Source organism: Callorhinus ursinus, unplaced genomic scaffold, assembly GCF_003265705.2.
Source record: "Callorhinus ursinus isolate GAN/ISIS: 27379988/994484 unplaced genomic scaffold, GSC_fseal_2.0 scaffold50, whole genome shotgun sequence".
Classification (NCBI taxonomy): domain Eukaryota; kingdom Metazoa; phylum Chordata; class Mammalia; order Carnivora; family Otariidae; genus Callorhinus; species Callorhinus ursinus.
The window spans coordinates 3683499-3706635 of NW_027397112.1; the positions used below are offsets into that span (position 1 = coordinate 3683499).

Consider the following 23137-nt stretch of genomic DNA (forward strand, 5'->3'; position numbering starts at 1 on the left):
TCATGCCTCTACCTGCTTCCTGCCATTGTAATGAAGAAGCAATATTTTACCTTTTAAAAAAAAATCAGACTTGTATCATTTTTAAATTCCTTGAATTTTGCTGTTTAAAATAGATCTTATTTCAGAAAAAGACAGTAATGACAGACCTGAAAACTAAGTTCAACAAATATTATTGTAGCTGCATTGTTGATGTATTATCATGGGAAGTAAAAAGGCACATCACAGTTGCACATTAAAGAAGGATTTTATAGGGGTGCCTGGGTGGCTCACTTAGTCGGTTAAGTGTCCTGACTCTTGATTTCAGCTCAGGTCATGATCTCGGGGTTGTGAGATTGAGACCCGAGTCAGGCTCCGTGCTGGGTGTGAAGCCTGCTTGTCTCTCTCTCTCTCCCTCTGCCCCTCCCCCCACCAAAAAGAAGAATTTTATAAAAAGCAGAAAAATAACATGAAATAGACCTTTCCTATAAAATTCAGTTAGTACAGTAATCATAGAATAGGGAAGATTGCAGTAAATTACATACACTAATGAAGAAGAGCATAAAAGCCAACAAGAAATAAAAAAAAGGATCAGGGTGAGAAGTAGAGGGAGGGAAAATCATCACATTTGCAGGCTCCAAGGAATTATGGAATAACATAAAGCAATGTCCCTGCCATAAGTGTTCAGAAACAGTGGACCAGAGAAGTTGAGTAATTCCCCGAAATCCCACCGCCCGAAATTAGTGGCGGTGCTGGGAGGAAGAAAGTGCTACTATTACTGATACATATGAAGGAAAACAGGGAATATTAGTTTTATCGAGCAAATCCCATGTATCAGATAGTTATGTATATGTTTGTATATATACACATATGTATGTATACGTGTGTGTGTGTGTGTGTGTGTGTGTGTGTCCTGGTACACACTTCACGATTGGTCCACAAGGTAAATACTATTATCTGCATTTATACTCATGCAGGAACAGAGGCTCAGTGACAATTAAGAAATTGCCCAAGTTCATATTGCTGGCAAGGGACACACCTGGAATTTGAACCCACTTCTGTCTGATTTCAAGTCCACGACCATCGTACTACTGTAGGTCGTACCTTAGAGAACAAAAATTGTTTTTCCTTCATCCCAGAAGAGTTTGACACACTTCTCTTCTGGTACATGAAGCATGGCTCTCAGTCTTCTGGGTGCTTTGCTGAGTCATGGGGTCCCACACATCGTAAGCCAGCAAGGTTTTCCAAGTTCAGTTAGTCACAGCTTGACTGGGCTGTGATGGGTCACTTTTGGATAATGAGCCTGCTTCTCCCAGAACCCCTTTAATTTGGTGGAACATATTGAGAAGTTTGAATATGATGCGTGATATTATGATATAAAGATCCTGGAGGATCTGCAGTCTGATTTTTCCCTGGGTTGGTACTATTCATGAAGCCTTCTGTGTAGATGAGTAGAGTAGTATTTTTATTCTCAAAGCACCATTTTACTCAATCCTGATGCCTCACACAATGGAGAGGAAGTGTGGTTTACGTAATCCAAAGTGGTTTTGGTAAGACAGGACACATACCATTTACATTTGGAGGGGAATAATTTATATTCTTTCTACTACATGCTCCTTTTAATACCTTTTGTTTCTTTTTTCTTCTTTTTTTGGTGAGGGAAGGGGCTTGAGTCAATGTCAAGAGTCAAGGGATGTAAATTAATTAACAAAACCCTAAAAGAGATGAAGAGTTTGCCACTAGCCACCATAGCTTGCACTTTATTAGCCCTCATCATGTGCCAGATACTGTTGTGAGCATTTTACAAATGTTACTGCACTTAATCCTTGCAACAACTGTGAGGTGGGTTCTATTATTTTCCTCACTTCATAGCTGAGAAAACTGGAGCACAGAGAGATGATGTAAATTGCCCAAAGTCACATAGCAAGAACATAGTAGAGATGAGATCTAAACCTAGGCAGTCTGGTTCTTAAGCCTGCACTCTTAATGACAGCTTAATACAGCAGGAAAAACTCTAGGGTAGGGAACTAAGAATCAGAAATGCTACCCAGGTTGTTCCAAATTGCACAGTTAGTAAGATGACCAAACACTGTCAGCTCAGATCTATATAACTCTCTCAGGTTGGCCCCCTTTCCTTGTAGGTCCTGCCTCAAAAGCCACGCTGTCCGTGTAAAGGATGAAAAATCCCACTCCACGTTGTGTTTGTTTATTCCCTAAGGCCAGCCCTGCTAGAGGACTAAAGGTTCCTGCTTCCAAGGCGAAAAGCTTGGTGACAGTGGATTAGTGCACAGCAGATTGCCCCACTCTGCCTTAGCATGGCCCTGGAAAGAGGAAGACTTTTTAATGCAATCATTTTTGTTTACATCTTGGAGAAGATTATCCTCACTCATCGTGGCTCTTATGGGCTGTTTTTCACCTTTTTTTTTTTTTTTCCCTTGCTCACTCTCCAGTCTCTCTAAATAACCAATGACCAATTAACAGTTCACATCGTGGCTCTTATGGGCTGTTTCTCACCTTTTTTTTTTCCTTGCTCACTCTCCAGTCTCTCTAAATAACCAATGACCAATTAACAGTTCAGTTCAGAAGAAGCACTTCTAGAAAATAATGAGCTTCTATTTGACAAAGGGTCTTGGAATGATCGCTTTTCCCATTTCATGTTACAGAATGAAAATAGCTCAACCTCAGGCAGCATCAGAACTGCTCACTGTCTATTCAGAAAGAGCCCTGGGCATTGATAGTTATGTTTTCCTTTCTTTCTTTTTCTTTCTTTCTTTCTTTCTTTCTTTCTTTCTTTCTTTCTTTCTTTCTTTCTTTCTTTCTTTCTTTCTTTCTTTCTTTCTTTCTTCTTTCTTTCTTTCTTTCTTTTTTAAAGATTTTATTTATTTATTTGAGAGAGAGAATGAGATAGAGAGAGCACACGAGAGAGGGAGGGTCAGAGGGGGAAGCAGACTCCCTGGCTCAGCAGGGAGCCCGACGTGGGACTCGATCCTGGGACTCCAGGATCATGACCTGAGCCAAAGGCAGTCACTTAACAAACGGAGCCACCCAGGTGTCCAGTTATGTTTTCTTCTTTCTGCTGCCTCTCCTTGGCTGTGTCTCTGTGGGCTGATAGCCTCTCTAAAGTTGGAGGTTTCCTTGTTCGTAAAATAGAATCTGATTAAATGAACTAATACCTCTCTGATGTCTGAAAGGTCTTTGGTTCTGGAATTGGCAGCTGGTAGGGGCTAGCTCTGCCCTTAACCTGCCCCCTTAAACAGCCCCCTGTAGCTAGCCCCCCTTTCCCACACAAACTGGTATCAGATAGAATCAATAAGTAGCAGAATAAATAATTGATCTCTAATATGTGCTTCTAATTCAAATAAAGAGCCTTCTTTACTCACAGTGCACAGTGCTTGTGGCTGACACATTTTATGTGGAAATTTGTCAGTTTCTGATAACCTTCTGTAAAGACGTTTTCACGGGCTCTAAACCTCTTGGGGCTCTTTCTGTCTCAAGTTCAAGTTATTTAGATAGTGATTAAGGATGTTTTATAGGCCCCTGTGGTAAATGATAGCATAGAGAAAAAGCATTCCTTGGCCGTGTAATTTAGCAGGACTTAATCTGTTTGGGTTTTCATCCACTGGGCTTGCTGAAAACTTTAAAATGACTAACCTGTTTCTCTGCAGCCTCCAGAGGCTCCAAAGTTTGCATCAAGGGCCTGAGTTCAGTGATTACCCAGCTCAGGTTGCCTTTTTTATTTAGAGGACCCTTCATCTCAGTCCAGCTGCTTTTTTCTTGGGACAATAGACTCTAGATACGGTATTCTTTTACTTTGCAGTATTTATAAATTTATAAATGCTATTATAAAATAGCATAAATCAGTGTGACCAAACAGCAGTCGTTTACTTAACAGTTTATTTAAAAATTCTCCCCACTTGGTATTCAGCAACTAAGAATCTAGTGAACTTCACAACGCCCAGCTATGTCAACTGAAGTCTCCAGACTCTGTACAAAAGATCCCAAACCACAGGCGTGGCCCCTCCCGAAGAAAGGAGCACAGGGTGACCTGATGGGACAGATGGGGCTTGCCCTCAGCCAAATGTCATCACCCAATCACACAGTCCTAAGAGGACTGTGTTAAGTCGCTTTAGGAAAGTAGGCTCTGCGCAAGAGGAACTTGGGAATCCACTGCGTCCTAAGGTTTTTGTTACTGGAGGAAAGCTCCAAAGCAAGGCAGACAGATGATGGTTTCCCGGCAACACAATGATTTTGCCTTTTCAGGAAAATGGAAGCCTTGCCTGCTCTCTGTCCACAGAGTCATTGGAACGGAGTCTGTTACAAGCTTTCTCCTATCCCGGAGAAACTTCTCCAGAGAATTTGCCAAGCACCTCCCTAGGGCTGTTTATGTGTCTGTGTCATCATCCGTTCTCGCCTTCTGTATGTGGCACCCAAAGTCCTTTTTTTCCGGAATGTAGGTCAGGCTGCTTATTTAAAAATGAAAGGGAGAGAGCCAGAAAGGCCACGCCAAATTTGGAACTGAGGGAGGGCTTTGTGATTTATAGGGTACCCAGGGTGGATACGGGTGGTTTCTGGTAGTCCACAGTGGAAGTTTACCTTAAAAAAAAAAAGAGAGAGAGAGAGAGAGAGAGGCTTATATACATGCCTTACAGAACACTCAGAAGAATCAATGCTTGTAATGAATGGAACTCATAGAATATTCTTTTTTTTTAAGATTTTATTTATTTATTTGACAGAGAGAGACAGTTCGAGAGGGAACACAAGCAGGGGGAGTGGGAGAGGGAGAAGCAGACTCCCTGCTGAGCAGGGAGCCCCCCACCGGGGCTCGATCCCAGGACCCTGGGATCACGACCTGAGCCGAAGGCAGACGTTTAATGACTGAGCCATCCAGGTGCCCCAGAATATTCTAAACCAAGTAGAATTTAGTGCCTCATTATTTAGGCCCAGAGAATCTATTTCACACATCTCCTGGCCAACTCAGAAGTAGTTCAATACAAATATCTAAAGGGAGGATCTAGATTTCTTGGCATGTATAATAAAGATCTTCCACTTGAATACATGGATGCAGTTTGGTCTTACTGGGGGGCTGAGTCGAGTATTAGCAGAGTTTTGCTTTTTTCCCAAGCTGCACCATGCTTGCTTGCCTGAGTTTGCCTGAGTCTCGGTAGGTTTCGGTCACTTGCCCTAGTGAAAGTCCTGTTGTTATAATTCCAGGGGAGGGAGAGGAAGGAGATAAAGGGCAGCCCCACAGTGGGCCTGGTCAATTTTCTTATCACGGTCACTCAGCTCTCCGTGTCTCAGAGGGATTTCCAGGCCCGAAGTAATTCTTTCATGTTTGTTTCACAATATAGTGGCATTTCCTCAGGTCCCCAGAAAATATGTACTTTCCACACAGACTAACTCTGTCCAATGTCAAGTACAAGTACGAGCTGGACCTAACCGGCACATCTTTTTTTTTTTTTTTTTTTTTTCCCTTGGTTTTTGGTGAGAAATCATTTCTTTTCACTCACGCAGAAGTCTGGAGATACGCCATCTAGAGCTACCCTCTTTCCTCCTTTTCTGACGTGCCCTGTCCAAGGCGTGTCCTCGATTGCCCCTCTCTCTGGATGGTTGCAAGACCTTCAGCTACAGAGTTTGAGGTCTAGGGCAGAAGGATGGATGAAGGGAGTCAAGGGGCATATGCCAACTAACTCAGACCCGGGGAAGGGGCTTTCTTAAAGGTCACATCCAGAGAACTCTGCTATTATCTCATGGGCCGGATCCACACCAGTTGAATGACCCCCCCACCCTACCTGTCACCCCCTGGCTGCAAGGGAGACTGAGAAGCTTAGTTGTTATATATATATATATATTTTTTTTTTTCTGGCACATTCTTGTCCCAATAGTTAGGAAGAAGCAAAGACTGAGATATTTGATGATATGGAAATTAAAAATATCCACCCCACTGTTTTGTTGTGGGGACAAAGTGTAAGTGTGCAAAGCACCCAAGGGTGTTTGATGGGCGGGGGGTACGGGAAATAGCATTTCCTTCTCTCTCCTGGTGCTCCCTCCCTCTTCAAGGGCCCGGTTCACAGGCAGAGCACACAGTGGAGAACGCCCTGTTGCCACGATGTTTTTCCCATCTAATGAAGTCCCACTGAAGAATTTCATCTTTAGGGAGAAAAATAGCTGCCACCAGAAAGAAAAGAAATATTCGGCCTCCTTCTCATCATGGACTGAGCGTTTGAAACTAGAAATGCCGTTTTGCGGGGAGCCTTCTTGCAGAGCTTGCAGAAGTAAAACTGTTAATTCAGATCTAGCTGTTCTACAAGCTGTTAAAAACCCATAAAAACACTTTATAATTCTGCCTACGTTCTAATTCTGTGAGGCAGCAGTCTCATTTTTGCGTGCCCTGTACCCAGTGCTGAGCACGTCGACAAGAGTTTACACTAAACTGAAATATAGGCAAATGCACACAATTTCTGCATTACTTTAAGATCTTTATTATTAACTCATCGGGGGTGTCAAAGTATGTTATAAATCTAAACAGAAAATTAGAAATAAATGTGACATGGGAACACGGCTTTTACATTCTACTCAGGGTAAGAGGATTTGCTGGTGGGAACACATAGCACAGGGAAATGTAATTATTGGACGTTGACACTTCTATTCTGATATTAACTAACAAAACCAGAATCATGGATTGACAGAGTCCAGGAAGCAAAGCTAAGTGAAATGAAACTAGATGTGTGTGAAACAAACTTAGAAAGTCGGGGGGAGAGCATCTGGATTTGTTGTAGTGCTGGTTGATTTCTACTTGGTAGATTGTGGTACTCTAATTTAGCTGAGTAATTGCCACTACAAATCTACAATGCATGTGTAATTTTAAAAAAGGGTTTTGCATTTCTGAAGCCAGACAGAAAAATAATTGCATTCTTCAGATCCCCGATATTAAGCTTCAAGACAGTTTTACAACCTGGGACCTGAACAAATCTCTTATCCATAAAACAACAGGAATAAAAGATTTGCACACGTGCATTTAAAAAAGTAACCTCACTGCTCATGGTCAAAAGAAACAAGGAAAGGAAGGAAGGGAAAAAAAAAAAAGAAAAACACTTTACATACCTACATATTTTACTTTGATTGGTAATCGCAGCCTGTATGATTCAGTTCAATTTACTTGTAAGCTTTAATTTAAATGGGGGTGGGGAGCTTTTCCAGAAACAGCAAAAACGATTTGTGTGTACATGCATTTAAATAAAATAAACAAAGGAAAAACTGTGGCATATACGTAATGAGTAAAGAAACACATAATTCTGAATGAAGCTAATAATTGTTCAATTTATAAAGCTGAAAGTACCTTTACTCATAGGGAATTGGGCTTAAAGTAATCATGATCTTTTATCTTTTAACGCAGAAATAGAGCATACAAATTTATTTCCTAAAATTTAAGCAATTCCATAACACTTATCTGTTTAATAATGTGAATAAAATTCACCTTATATTTCACAAAATCCATTTAAATGATCATTCCAAGTTCAAAGGGAGAGTTGCTGAAAATCTAGAATTCAAGTCATTTATGTCTTGTAAAGTGACCAAGACAGGAAACATACATAACTGCTTGTGGACACAAATAAATGTCTTTCCCCTTGCTGTCCCCCCACGCCTCCCCCTCCTCAAAACAAAACAAAACAAAACAAAACAAAAACCGGTTCCATCCCTTACATAAGCCGGCAAAAGCTGCTGCAGTCTTTCAGGACAGAGCACGGGTTTTCACTCCAACGGTCTGAGAATGTTTCCCACTGCCATCTATTCCTTCATCCCATCTCTGTGATCCAATTTCTTCATGTTGTCTTTGGAGAAGATGGGGGGTGGGCAGAGGAAGCCCCCTTGCTGGAGATACTAGAAATGTCATTGTTGCCTTATTTCTGCTCTTCCATATAAAGCCATTTGCTGCAGTCACCCAGGGCATTTGAGAGAGAAATACTGTTCTGAATAACATCAACTTTTCTTCTGCCTTATGCGTTAGAAAAAACAAAATACAGCTCCTAGCGTTCGTTGATCCTTACCTGCGCAAGTGTCAGGGTGTCTATTTCTTACAGTCTCTACCTCTTTCTGCTGATACCAAGAGACTATGAGGGGCAGACATCAAACCTCCCAGGTGATTTCAGTTAAATATCTCAATGTTATAATCTACTGCATGCATATCTTGCATATCTTGGTTAGATGACATAATGTTTTCCTAGGAAACTACTATCAATGTAGATACATTAAAAAATTTGTTACTCATGCTGGCTGCCTGTCTTCCTATTTTTATTTATGTCAGTATCCTACCTTTGTTCTCCATCACTGAATATGACACCTCCAATTGAAGATGCAAGTGTGTGATATAAGGCAAGGAGATGAAATTTAAATTAATCAGTTAGGCTCTTAATAGCATCCCTAATACCAAATTTGCTAGCACAAAAAAAAATAAATAAATAAAAGTTTACACAATTGGATACTATGTAATTTTTAGATGATCTTTTACCAGATTTAACCTGCTCTTCTTCTCCCCTATCACCATCGAATGCAGCTATACCATTCCTTAAAAGCCCTGCTTATAACTACTTGCCTTAAGGTGACTGGCTACAGAGTAAAATGATTGCGGGGTAACCCTGGTCATCACAATTTGAACTACATTTGGGATTCTACAGAGATTCTATTTAAAGTCAAGACAGCTTTCTGATAAGGGGCTTCCTTACACTCGTCCGTGGTGGAGGTGGTGGTCTCCTCTGGGTTTTCACAGCTGCTGACAATGGCAACCGCACTAAACGACCTTCTTCTGACCGTGGTGTCTGACGTGCCAGATCCTCGGACTGGAGGGGCTTTGTCCGTGTTGTGGAGCTGCTGGTCTTTCCAGTCCAGTTGTTTGGCACTGCAAAAGGGAGCGTATACCTCAACACTCCCCTCAAACTGTAAGCAGTTCACTTTGTAGTACTTTCTCTTAACTTCCAGGACATCATTAAACCTATGGCCCCAGAGAATTTCTCGGGGAACATAGGAACTTCTGGATTGGTGAGAAGTGCCCGTGGAATCACCAGTATAGATAAATGTCACCAAAATCTCAAAGTTATCTTTGGCCACTGCTTTTCGGTCAAGGGCATACAGAGGGCTCTCGTGGTCAATTTCATGAACAATAGTTACTGGTGTGACAAGGATGATCTGGTCGTTGACCAACTTTAGGTCTTTAAATGCCATCGTCATCCGCCCTTCACTGTCTTCAGCGTAGCGGAGAAGTTGGGCTCTCACTGTGCCTTCTACCACATGGTTTGGCCGGAAATCACCAATGCGCCACATGAGGCAAAGCTTCCCATCTCTCATGCCTATGAGGGCAAAATAGCTAAACCGAATGGTTTGAGCTCTCTTTCGAGCGGTTGCCATTTTGGCCAAGGCAGCTCCAATGATGAAGGTGTTTATGATGCAGCTCAGGATGGACTGAAGGATCACCATGAGCACTGCCACGGAGCATTCTTCAGTGACACAGCGGTAACCATAACCTATGGTTGTCTGGGTCTCAAGGGAGAATAAAAACGCCCCTGTAAAGGAATGGACGTTGTCAACACAAGGCGTGATGTCTGGATCATTTAACAGATCGCCATGATGAAAGGCAATTAGCCAAAAGATAGAGCCAAATATCAACCAAGAGAGAATATAAGATAAAGAAAATATCACAAACATATGGCGCCACTTGGTATCTACAAGAGTAGTGAAAATGTCAACCACATAACTCCCCCATTCTCCAAAAATGTGCTTGAAGTACACATTGCAGCTACCATCTTTGTGGAGCAGACGTCTTCTGGCTCTTCTCTTCTCAGCTAGGATGTGCTCTGGAGGATAGCCCGGGTATTTGGGGTTCACGTTTACAATCGGAGAGCTGCTGCCGTAATAGCTCATTCTTTCTTCTGTCCTTCAGGCATCCAGGTGATTTTGTACTAGTAACAGTTCTGTGGCTATTTGTTGATTTAAGTTTTCAGTTAAAACCTGAAAAAAAAGAAAATTAAGTATGCTTTAGCTTTTAATTTCCATCTTTATAGCAATTTGCCAAATTTGAAGCAATTTTACGCCATCTGAAATGGCGAAGACTTCATTTGAACGACAGAGACATTCAGTATTGATTACTCATTTCAGTTTAGAATTCAACTCAGTCATTATAGGAACAAAATATGCAATTAGAGAAAATAACATTTTTATCTATGCAAAAGGCTTGGGTAAACACTATGATTATCCCAAATGAAGCCTCACTACCTTTTCTGACCTGATATAAACAAAAGTCTTAATTTTATAGACTCTTCTGCGCTTAGAACACAAAGCAATCTTTAATGTAGAAAGGCAAAATAGAATTCAGATATTTGTCTAGCAGGGTTATAAGCCTTCTAACTGTTGAAGTCAGATGGTTTTTCTAAGAAGGATGCTAGGAAGCGTCACTACCTTCATCCTGACATGTAACTTACATAGGTTGCCACAGACCCTCCCCTTCGGCCCTTGACGCGTCCTCTCTCTCTTCCCCCGAGGTTTCTCTTCCTTGTGTATTTCCCAGGACAGAACAGAACTGACCGCGACACTTTCTGGTTCAAGTCCTTTCCACTAGCTCCTTTAGTTTTAAGAGGGCAAAAAAATGTTCTTAATCCCAGGGGAGTTAAAACCACGCCCAGGTAAGCTTTCAATAGGTATAAAATTGCTTTTGCTCTTGTCTCAGGACAACCATCCTTTTTCTTTCTTTCTTTCTTTTTTTTTTTTTTTTTTTTTTTTGGGCACTGCCATCTCTTCTCTTTCCCTCTGAATAGAAGCCGAAAATTTGCCAAAGTTCTAATCTTGTTTCCCTCTTAAAGGGAGCATACTACAATTGGACTCTGCTCTCCAGCTCTGCAGCATATTCCTGATGCTTTCACGGCCATCTGTAGGCAAAATCGTTATTCCCCCTCCAAATTCGATTTTTAAAAGACCAAGGCAGAACATACAGTTCCTATTGCTTTTATCATCCTTGGAATTGGCCAGTGGTTTTCCCAGCTCAAGTCTGAAAGTAAGTTTTAAAAATTCAGTGTTAAATGGTCTTTAGTTACTTCTATGCAAAAAAAAAAGTCACTGCAGCCCAATGTAATGGTTTAGTAATTATTAGAATATGCTTTCCACATAACCTACCTGTGCTAGATGAGGGAAGGGAGGGTAAGGGGAGAAAAGACTTCCCACTAGAAAATCTAGCCAGCGCTGCAAAGAAACTACAGTTAAGAGTCAGTACTGTTGCTGACATTGAGACCCACCCCCCCTTGAAACCGACCAAGGAAATTAATCACAAAGTACTTATCCAACACCTTCCCTGAAAAAGGGAGGAAAGAGTTAATTTCCTTCCAGTCAATAGGAATCACTTTTCTTCTTCTCCAGGGATCAAGCCCACTTCACAATAAACACTTTGTTCGGTGGACCACTGCAAGGATGAACTCTGCTTTCAGCCAGAAAATGCTGTAAGGCGTGTACGAGTTTCTTTCTGTCCATCCACGCACCCCCAGCCACTCTGCCCACTCGTCCTCCAGATTTGCTTTGAGTAGTTACATTCCCTCTTTTGTCCTCAACCGGGTTTTGGGGGAGACGGTTGTATAATTTCAGGATGTGACCCAGGGCTGACAAAATGCTTACCGGAATGTTGAATGTAAAATGTTTCCACAAATTTTGCCCACAACATACATCATTCTTGTAGGTTCCTGTCCCATTTGTCATTGAATGACGCTTGACAAACACAAGAAGCTGCTCAAGTTTTCTGGGTCTTCATTCTCTTACCTGATTGTTGTAGGCATGAGAATGGGACCTGTTATAATCCAAGGTCCATATGACTTCAAATTAAAAAAAGTAGATGTGGAGATAGAATTGTTTCCCTGTTAAATGCTTCCAATCACGTTCCTTAAAGGGAACGGCACACACTGTGAGAGTCTGAGAATAAGAAAGCACAGTTCATAAATCAAGAGCTACTGTGTGACTCTGCTCTTTTCTGCTGCCAAAAGAAAAAAGAAAGGTTTTTATTTGAAATGGCATGAAGTGTGAATTCCAGCGGTGCCAACAACGGTTATAAACAAGTCATTTTAAAAACACCTTCAATGGTATGCTAATTGGGGAATGAATTTTCAATTAATATAAGCTGTAACTGAGCAAATTTGAGAATGTGGAAAGTTTACTTCTGAATAGTGTAATCATGAGAATTCTGTGAGAATTCTGTCCTAAGCCCACCATGCCCTGTATTCCCCACCATGGCCCACCATGTTGAATTGGTCATTCATTCATTTCAGCTTAACCAGAGAAAAACTTTCAGATTCTGTTCAGGTGGCAGACCCTTGATTCATCTATTCTTTGATTCTCCAACCACGTAAATGATACATTTTCCAAAAGATGATTGTCTTTAAGCTAAATGCCAGATTATAACCAAACTAATTGTAGTGAGTCTTAACCATTTCTCAGATTACCCAATGAGCAAAGAATTTTATGGGCCCTCTTTTGTCAAAACGACTAGACAAACTATTTATTAATATCTTGTTTCATACGTTGTATTCATTTGAACACTTTTTCCCTTGTTTGCTATTAAATAATAGAGGAAAAGACTTGTCGATTGAGTGGACATTCTTTGTGTAACAGTGGTGTTACTCAGGATTAAAACCTGGCTTTCAAAGCATCTCCGTGCTTTCATAACCATCTTGTCACCTTCCATTCCATCACAAAAATGCATTTGCAACCTTCCTACTTCTCTATTTCTTTTTGCATGTTGTTCTCCTTGCTCTCTAGAAACTGATGGTGGCTACTTCATTGGGGGCAAAATTCCTTTTTTTATTAAAAATGGGAATCTGAGCACTGCAATGACAAAATTATGGAATATAAAGTGCTGAATCAGGAAATGCAGAATCTGCAGTCCCACTTTGTACCAGCTTCAAAGTATTTTGCCAGGTGGTTAATGACAAAGGCAAAAAAGAGACCGATTTCTTTGTCATGACATGGAATTCTAATATAGAGGTGGCTAGAGTGAGAGGCAAGGCAGGGTCGGGATGGTGGGTCGTTTCCCGAGAATGCCATCAAAGTCATTACAGTTTACTCCACCCCACGGAGACGACGCAGAGAGAGAAAGTTCGAGGGGTCAGCAGACCCAATTCTGACAGATGCTACTCACTGTATTAAGTTCAGACATTTAAAAAAAAAAAAAAAAGCTTCTTAATCCACTTGCACTAGTGGGACCTGCTTTTAGTCCTCAGTGTTCTAGATAGTTGTATGAATTCAAGGAGAAACCTTTACTGATTTAGCATGTTTCAAATGGGCTACACACAGGATGGAATATTTTCAGCAAAACGAGTGACCACCCCGAATATCTGTCCCCATTTCTTAATGCATAGAAGTGCCTCAGTCAGACTCATCCATTGTGAAGCAATCCCTCTGTCATTTTGCTATATCCTCTCAAATTCAGCTCTTTACCAAGCAGACTACCCTTGCAGGTGGTTCTTCAACTAAAACTTTTCATTAGCATGTTGAAAGTACAACGTAATGGTTAAAACTTTGGAATCCCATGTCAGCTTCAAAAATAAAATTCGATCTTGTCTCTAGCATCTGCTTACTTTAAATATATTAATAGTGATTCGAATTGGCTTTTTGTAATTTGAGACACACCACAAACAATGCTCTAAATATCTTTGGTGAAATTCAATTATTAATGCCCGTGGCCTGTGATATTAACAAGTACCGTCTTTAGCATGTCCATGACTTAACATGAAGTCACCGGTAATCAAGTTACTTTCCTGGCGACTATGCGATGAGATAAATTTTAGTAGACACACGAGAGAGGAAGAGGCAGAGAGTACAAAGGGTGGCCTAGATTCTGTGTGCAGGTCATTGTCTTTGGAGACTGGCCTGGGTGCCTCTCTGTGGTGCATGGAGGGGCCAGAGCAGGGGTGGCAGGCGGGTAGTGAGAGAAGGTGTAGTCAGATGGTCCTTGTGGGTGCGCCCTGGATGCTAAGGAGGAAAGAAAGAGGGGTGTTAATGGGATAGGACAGAACCCAAACAAGCTGGGGTTATTTTGCTCAAAACCTGTCCCACAACTTGTTGCCTCGGAATTACAGAGCCTTGTGTTGCCTGAAATCCTCAGAAGACATTCAGACACAGTTAGGTGGAGCTCTTCATTCAGCCACTGAGAACCCACTAGATGCTGCCCAGGCTTCTCCAAGTAGTCCCTGTCTCCCGAATGTCAAACAAAGTCTCCTTTGTTGACATTCTATGGCATTCTCGTGTTTCTTCTCAGCTGGTCAAAGCAGGTCTCCGGTTAAGCTATTGCCTTTGACCTCTCCCTTCTCTTCTCCCTCCCAACCGTAGCCTCCAACCCTGGTCCAAATTCTCAGTGACAAGGAATTTTGCCTCTTTCCTGATACAACTCTACAATTTCTCCTGAATCAGTTTAAGAAAGTTTTGTGCTGGGGCGCCTGGGTGGCTCAGTGGGTTAAGTGTCTGACTCTTGATTTTAGCTCAGGTCCTGATCTCTGGGTTGTGAGATTGAGCCCCACATCAGGCTCCAAGCTGGGCATGGAACCTGCTTAAGATTTTCTCTCTCCCTCTCCCCTTGCCCCTCCCGCTCTCTCTCTAATTAAAAAAAAAAAAATGAGAAGTTTTGAGCCAATTTATGATAGGAAAGGGGCTCTCTACTATACGATGAGCAAACAACTGAACTGAATCCAGAGCTGGGAGGGAGAAGCAGAAGTCTGGTGTTACAACATTGCTAGTAACTTTATCTGGAGAGCCTCTTTCTAGTCCATATTTTTCTTGAGTAAGTAATATCTACATCCTGATCATAAATCTTGCTGCATCCCAAATGATGCTGTGTTTTATAAAAAAGTAGGAAAAAAATAGAGGCTGGGATTATGTTTCTCCATTTTCTGGATATCAAGCTCATACCAAAATAAGAAGAATTATAAATCCGAATTATCCTCCCTTAAAAACAAATTACCTTAATAAGCAATAGTCTGAAATAAAATGTGTTTTGGTCTTGCAGAGAAATCATGAATCGGGAGGCAGATTCCAGCTCCAGGTCTATCCCCAACATCCTGAGTGGCTTAGGAAAGTAACTTTTCTCTGAACCTCAGTGTCCTCATGCATGATACAGGGATACGAATACCTATGTTACTGAGTGATTGTGAGTCTGAGTGAGATAAGGACTGGGAAGACATCTTTCACTGGGCCACGCTCATAGTAATTACTCAGTAATTGTTGCGTGAGTCTGAATCCTACAAGGGCTCAGTTTCCCCCGCTGTAAAAATATCAGAGCATCTGCTTGAACCCTGTCAAAGAGCTTTCCACTTCCATGACAGAAGGGCCGACAGTGTGGCTCCCGGTAGATATTTCTACTTAAGCTCAGGGATGGTACCTCTGTTTCCCACCACTAAGCCACGTGGCCCAATTCTCTCTGTCTTTCCACTAGCTCCCCAAAGCTCCAGGGACCGGATCATTTAGCTTTCCTTTTCACAACTGTCACCAAATGGGAAATCCCCTATTCCTTGTCCTCAACACACACGCACGCACACACACACACACACTCGCATATACATGCATACACATGCTTTCAACTCAGTTTTAAAACTGTATTGCTTAAAAAAAATTGGATTGCTATTTCCTCTGAACAACCAAGCTAAAGGGAACAAGCCTGACAAGCTTGGCAAAGTTAACAGGTTAAAGAAATTCACAGGGTGGTTATCATGTTTATTCTTTGTCTTAAGTGGTATGGGCATGTTTTACGAAGGTGGTTCTGAAGGTTTCTCTTGTTCTTATCGTGATAATCAGCCCATCCCTGTCTTGAGTGCATACCAGCCTGAGTTGCTCAGAACTTATTTTGCGCTGTATCTGGGTTGGTCACAGAAGCTGGATATCACGAGATCTTATGTCTTTTTAAAGACCACAGTTCAATTTCCTCTTGGTGCAGAAGGTTCCCCAGCGATCTCTAAAACTCTCCAGGGGGAATTTGTTGCTGTCTTCATTCTTTTGTTTTGTCTTTTTTTTTTTTTTTAATTGAGCTCCTACTGTGTGCCAGGACCACCCACTTTAGGAATTAGTAAAAGTCTTGCTTCTGTGGAATGTGCCTTTGAGGGCTGTCAAAATGAAACATTAACGCGGAGAATGGCTGGAGCAAGGAGGGAGGTTGCCTTTTGGCCAGGGTGATCAGAGAGCGTTTGGTGAAGGACTTGACCTTCAAGCGAGAGCATGCTCTTCACTGCTCCTGCCTGTGCCCTTTGGTAAACATGTTCTCAACTTGGGCCTTGTTCACCGTCCTATTTTGTTTGTTTGAGACACAGTCACTATCTAGTTGTTAAGGCTCTCGCTATTTACAGGTATAGTCTGGATGCTGCACCCTTTGTTCTAAGCTTTTTTAAGGCCTGGTTCTCACAAGAACCTATCATTACAGGAGCTCATCTGCATTTTTATCACTGAAATCAGGCTTTCCTGATCAGGTAAAAACCTGGTTTTACCTGGTCTACATAACACCCTTCGAACTCATCTCTTGCTACTTTCATACAGAGCGGAGAGCTCTGACCTGAAATGTAAATAACCCTTCTCCTGCTACCGTGGGTCCCGTCCATGCTCCATATTATGGCTGATCTTACCTTAGCGTTGTTAAAGGACAAAAGTATGGGGATCAAAGACTTGGATTCTAGTCATGGTTCTACCACATCTCAGCTGCATCTTACAAATATCTTTCAGCTTCCTTTTATTGATTTAAAACATAGGGACAGGGTGCCTGGGTGGCTCAGTCGGTTAAGCATCTGCCTTCGGCTCAGGTCAGGATCCCCGGGTCCTGGGATCGAGCCCCACATCAGGCTCCCTGCTCAGTGGGGAGCCTGCTTCTCCCTCTGCCTTTCCCCTTGGGTGCGCTCTCTCTTTCGCTCTCGCTCTCTCTCACTCTCTCAAATAAATAAAATCTTTTAAAAAAGTAAATAAAACAGGGACAGTGTTTGACTCTCTCAAAACCTTTTAGTAGAGAATGAATGGCATAATATAAAAGAGCACCATGGCCAGCATCTTGCAAACTGTCCCATTTATAGCCTCTGTTTAACCCTTAACTTGAATACATATTTCTCCTCTGTTTCTTGCAATAGCTTATAATACTGGGTCTTTATCTAGTCTGGGAGAGATGGCTGTCTGAGCTACAATCCGTAAAATGAATACAAGTTAACCAAATAGGAAGAAAGAGAAAAAGAGTTTCCCAGGCAGATAAACAGCATTTGCAAAGGCTCTGTGACTCAAGGATGCATAGGGCATGCTTTCCAAAGAACTGAATTCAGGCAGGGGAGGCGGGGCGGGGGGCGGGAGTGGAAGCTGGAAAGAGAGCTAGAGACAGAGCATAAGGGACCTAGCGGCAGAATTTAAGATTTGGGTCTTTCTCCCAAGAGCAATAAAAGCAACTGAAGTACCTTCACTAAGAGCACAGCATAATAACATTTCCGTTTTTCAAAAGACCACTCTGGCGATCCAGTGGAAAATCGGTTGGAGAAATTTAAAAGCTGACGCGGGGAGTAACCCAGGAAGGCATTTCAATGATCAGGTAAGAGAGGATGGTGGCTGGCGGCTAGGATTGGGATGATGCGGTAGAAATGGAAGAAGCCACTTACCACCGGAATGTTTCTTCACCTGCCCCTGGTGCAGAGTCACATGACCTTGGAGTGACCAATCAGAACTTCACAAACAAGACTGCTTCTTGAGGCAGTGATGATGCAAGGATGCCGAAGCCCATTATTCCAGGCAACTACACGGAGTCAAGAGGTCATTGGTGTGGCGGAGCATCTAAGTGGCTCCAGAGAAGGGCACAAGTCACAGCTCCTGGGGAGACAGTCCCCAAGATAAGATTTTCACTTCGTCCTGCCCCCTGCTTTCTCTTTTTACCCTTCCTTTGATGCTATAAGCTACCTGTTACCTTTCCAATAATATTCTCTTCTGCTTGTGTTACCCAGGGATAGTTTTCATCCCTTGAAAAGAGAAAATTCAGTTAAAATTCAGTTTCATTTGCATTTTAAAAATATCTCCCAGATGCAAAAGTGTGGTCTAATCACTCTCCCTTACTCCCATCACATAAACCAGCAGCAAGTCCTGTGGGCTCACCTTCAAAGTAGATCTCATATCTAATCATGTCTCCTGGTAGTCGAAGCCCCCATGTCTTCAATGGACCCCTAAGAAATTTTCTCTTTCTGCCCTTGTTGTACTTCTATCCACCCTTTTAAAAAATAAAATCAAAACATGTCACTCTCCCGCTTAAAACCCTCCAGCATCTTCCCAGTCTTCCCCTTGCAACTAGAGGAATTTGCATAATCTGTACTGTATACAGAGCAGATACCTCTGACCTCTGCTCACCTTTGGAAATTACCTCCTACCACTCTCCTTCCTACTGTTCACTCTCTAGCACAACTGTGTCTCTCTCTTTCACTAACACAAAGGTCCAAAAATTATAGTCTAAGGGCCAAATCTGGCTCACTGGTCACTTTCGTAAAGTTTTATTAGAACACAACATTCAGACCATTATTTATAAAATTGTCTGCAGCTACTTAAGACTTGAGTGGTTGCAACAGAAACTGTGATTCACAAAGCCAAAATATTTATGATCTGATTCTTTACAGAAAAAGTCTGCTAAATTCCACCCTAACGCACCAGCCCATTCCTGCCTCAGGGCCTTTGTGCTTCCTTTTCTGACTGTGTGGCTTCTTCTCATCACTGAAGTCTCCTCTTCAATGTCACCTTTTCAGAGAGGCCATGTCTGAAGAGGAGGTAAACGAAAATCCTCCCCCACATCCTTATTTTCTGGATCATAAACATGATTTTCATTTCAAAACGCTTGCCGCGACTGGTTGATGACTTGTTTCTTGGCTGGATGGCCCCATGGAATAGGTTGTAAGCTTCATGAAAAAAGATCCCCTTGACTTCTTTGCTACTGTAGCTCCAGCAGCCAGAATAACACGTAACGTGCAGGTACTCACTAAGTAGACACTGAAGGAATGAACTAATACATCCTTAAGGAGATTTTAGTCCTAGTAAAAGCATCAGCATTCCTCGAAGTGTTAAAATGTCAATGCTGATGGTTCTGCAAACATCAGCTCTCAGTTCCTTCCATTTACCTTGCTTCTCCTCTATCCTAGCTGCCAGTTCACACATGGTTAAAAAATATATATATATCCTACTGTTTACTTCAGGCTAGCAGCTTCCCTAGGACTGCAGATTTCACTATGATAATGCCCGTAATTGTGCTGCAGAACTCCGGAAATCTGGAGTTGGAAAAAAAAAATGAGCCTGGCACTAACAAGTATTTCGTAAAGTTTATTAAAGCAACAATTGCATTATTAGAAGTGTGGTTCTCCCAACACTGATGCATGTAACTATATCGTCATTTTAAAGATATGTTCAAATATAATATATATTATACTACTTAATTTGAGCTGTTTCTGGAGGGAAGATGGCATGACATGACAATAGTCTAGGCGTTTGCAACAGCCTCTGATCCAGCAACTCCATTTGTGTCAGTTTATCCTAAAGAAATGATCATGGATGAGCATAGCGACATGGCTAATTTGTACAACTATTTGTAATAGCAAATTTTGGCCCTGGCCTAGCCATCTAATAAATGTGGGATTGTTTCATAGATAATGGTACAATCATAATATTACTCGGTACTTTTAATATAGCCATTAAAAGTGATGGAGTAGAATGAGAAACATTGTGAAACATATCATCCGGTGGAAAAAATAAAACAGGGCTAAAAACAAAAAAAAAGAGGAGCTGTAAAACAACTTGTACTATATATATATATATGTATGTATATACATATATACATACATATATATATATATTTGTATAAGAGAATGCTGTGCAACAAAATGTTAATTGTGGCCCTCTCTGTCTGGTATGATGATTTTTTGCTCTTCCTTTTTCTTCTCTTTTCTTATTTATATTTTACAGTGAACATGCATTGCTTTAGCAAAGAGAGAAAAGCAGGTAATTTCAGTTGGAACCAATTCTGAGGCTCCACAAAGGGAAAGCAAACCAATAGCAATCTAAAAGCATTTATTAGGGCCTTTAAAAGGCAACTATAAATAACCCAGAGAGGCAGACAGTCCTACAGACGTTTAAAGTCAGACATTGATGCTGTAATTTTTGCTGGAACAATTCACAGAAACAAATATAGTGACATTTAATTCATCTAAGTAAAACCAGATCTCATTTAAAACAAGGGGGTGGGGGTTGGGATGGAGAGGGAATCAGGTCAGATTTGGCCACTGGAGACCAATTGCAGAAATCACGAAAGCAGTTGGTAACAAATCAGGGATACATAAAGCAAAGTTAAAATTAAACAGGCATCAAATGCAATCCTCCCGCTTGGTACCCCCTTTCCTCCCTTCCCCATTCCAAAATATATTAAACTGTTAATACCTTCATTTCTTGGCTGGCTTTACCAAAGTCTGTTTTAGGCATCTTTCTTTTATCTTAATATTTTCAATAACTTTGGAAAGAAAATGTTAAAAGTTGTGCTATTTTGCAACTTTACTACCTTAAGGCCTATGTTGTTAGATTTTAAGACCCAAGGAAATCATCCTTTGAAATGGGTGGATTTAAGAAGGGCAGTCATATGTTTATGATGTAGATTTACCTAAATAGATGGCCCTAGCCAGTTCTTAATAATTCATTTTCATGAACTCCAAAACCTCATTAAGATACCTCCACAAGCCGTAGAGCATAGCGGTGTTTCTTCAAGTGTAGTCTACCACCAACCTGCTTGCAAAATCCTAGGGGAGAACATTACACCTGCAGATCCTTGGACTTCACCTCAATCATTTTGATCCCCTTCCCCCTCTCCCCAGCCCCAGCTGATTCTTATATATCCTCAAGATAGAGATCTACTATCTTAGCATTTCAAGAATTGAGACACTGAGATTGAGTTCAGATATCTGCTTAATCATTAGTGAGATTAGGCACTTGTGCATAAGTTTCTTATCCTCTTTGAGCCATGATTTGCCCATCTGAAAAATGCAAATCATACAGTTGCCATGAATATTAAATGAAACTGTGTTCCCAAATCTCCTTTCACAGTGCTGGTACTCAATACATATTTAATTTCAATGCTTCTAGCTATGACTACAGTCCATTCAAGTATAGATCTAAATGATGAGAGAGAGAGAGAGAGAGGCTACCATTTTCTTTAACCATAAATTATTAGATTGGCAATTTCCCAGACTTGTTTGAAAGTTCCCATCTAGCATCTAATTGCCTGGACATAACCTTCAGGGAGACGTGGCAGATCTGCCCAGAAAAGCCACAAGTATCATTAAGAATAGGAGTCATTATATTCTAGTCCCCCACCTTGCTTTTTAAATGCCAGGTTACCTGTGACTGACCTTTAGTAGCTTCCATATAGTCTGGTTTGGGAGCTGCTTTGGTTGAACCTAGGTGTGCGTTCCAAAACAAATGTCATCTATGGAAAACATATGTGCCATGACTTTTGACCTTCTTCAAGTTTGGTGTTTATGGCATTCCAACAGAAAACCCAGTCGTATCTCTCTGTTGGCATTCTCCCATTTTGTGCAAACTGCCTGCAAACTGACCTTTTTGGCACAGAGAATCTACTGATTGGCCTATTCAATCTGGGAATCACTGAACTCACACGTATGATTTGCTAGTAGACCAGGAACTCCCTGAATAGTGTCTTCAACTTCTTTACCCTTTAAATGATGGAGTTTCTACATTAAGCTGTCAAAATGAAAACTCAGGACACTTCTTTGAGGAGGAAAAGAAAGCAACTGTTATTGGCTGTTATCTCAATTTCCATTGTCCCTTGTGGATACGGATAAATTGAGAAAAGGCCTTTAAAAATGTAAGACAAAAGATCTCCCTGGGAAGCTCCAGATAGGTAGCCTACTGAGGCAGTACCTTAAGCTCCCTGTTGCCTATTACAGATTAGCTTTCTATTAGCCTGTGCCTTTTCAAGGGTACTTGGCAAAAAAACATTGCCATTTATCACAGATAATAGAAGATTTAAGTAGCTGATGGAAGTTAGAGTATTTGATAGACTCTTGAATTTCCATGCATTTGTTTTTTATACTTTCTCCACCAGTTATAGTCCTGTCTCCACTACAGTGTTATAGAAGCAGAATGAATCATCCTACCCTGAGTTGGAAGGTTTGATTCTATTATCTATGAATGCCCATGCAAACAGAGGTGACCCAAATTAGTAATAGTTCTCTTAAAAAGAGAAGTGATACTATTCCCAGTATATTTATCTTGATGGACACTAGGGAGTTCAGTGTGGGGCAGATGGGGACACCTCATGCTAAGATATTGAAACCTTCATTGTAAAAGAGACTGTTTCATTTAGCTAAACTATTTCAATGCCTGTAATAAGCTAGAAAAAATCGTGGGAACAACCTTAGTGTATTCTTCAATTCGATTAACATTCAACTATATCTGAGGCATTGTGAGGGCTATTACTGAGCATTATGAGGACTATTACTGCCCTGGAGGAGCCTCCATTTGCCAAGTATACCACAGACATCTTGTCAACCCGCTGAAGAAAAGAGGTACCTATGGTAGAATAATAAAGTGGCATGATGCTGTAAATCCAAAAGGAAGGTGGTTGGGTTTGAGACCATCCCAGCATCTAAGGTGCAAAGGTGCTTCTCCAGCATTTTGCTTTTCTGGTTAGTTCTTGATTTTCTAGGCTAATGAAGGAAGATGGTGCTATAGATAAGTCACAGGAGGAAAGCAATGAGAAATCAATTTGCATTTGGCTTGGAATAAATCATATGCTTTGGAAAGAATGCCCCATTTCTGTACTTTGCAGGCTATTAAAATGATTTTTCTGTTCCGTGAATTCAAGCTATCAGACAGGCAGGATGTAATCAAGGGGAACATTCTGGGCAGTTGAGCAAAAGGCAGTTTAGGAATTTTTATTTTTAATTTCTTGGGCTAATTCATCCAGCAGATAATCTGCCTATGGAAATTTAAGTGGTGCTTGGCTTGAACAAATAGATTTCCCACATCGAAATAAAAATTCATTCTTAGCCAAGAATGTACACAGCATAGCTATATGTAAGAAGGTTTCCAGTGTGTCTTGAAAATTCAACAATTTTTAGCTACTGATTTTATTAAAAATTATTCATAC

At 41.2% G+C, this 23137-nt stretch overlaps 1 protein-coding gene and 1 long non-coding RNA gene across 11 annotated transcripts in view; one reads left to right on the forward strand and one right to left on the reverse strand.

Annotated features, from left to right (window-relative positions):
* Positions 1-7771: 7771 nt before the first annotated feature.
* KCNJ16 (potassium inwardly rectifying channel subfamily J member 16) overlaps positions 7772-23137 on the reverse strand; it is a 52270-nt gene continuing 36904 nt past the window's right edge. For 4 of the 10 annotated variants that reach the window (XM_073883187.1, XM_073883186.1, XM_073883188.1 and 1 more), the window contains 2 exons: positions 17610-17817; positions 7772-9975 (listed from right to left, as the gene is read on the reverse strand). In XM_073883187.1, coding sequence (XP_073739288.1) covers positions 8629-9888 — 1260 coding nt within the window. In that variant the 5' untranslated portion in view covers positions 9889-9975; positions 17610-17817 and the 3' untranslated portion in view covers positions 7772-8628. Of the gene's footprint in view, positions 9976-10445; positions 10578-11766; positions 11831-17609; positions 17818-23137 lie in introns of those variants that run through there. The other 6 variants (XM_073883191.1, XM_025889992.2, XM_073883192.1 and 3 more) reach the window with 4 other exon arrangements.
* LOC112837595 (uncharacterized) lies at positions 17418-18820 on the forward strand. Its single transcript, XR_003211775.2, has 2 exons — positions 17418-17542; positions 17644-18820. It is a non-coding gene; the product is annotated as an uncharacterized lncRNA (long non-coding RNA).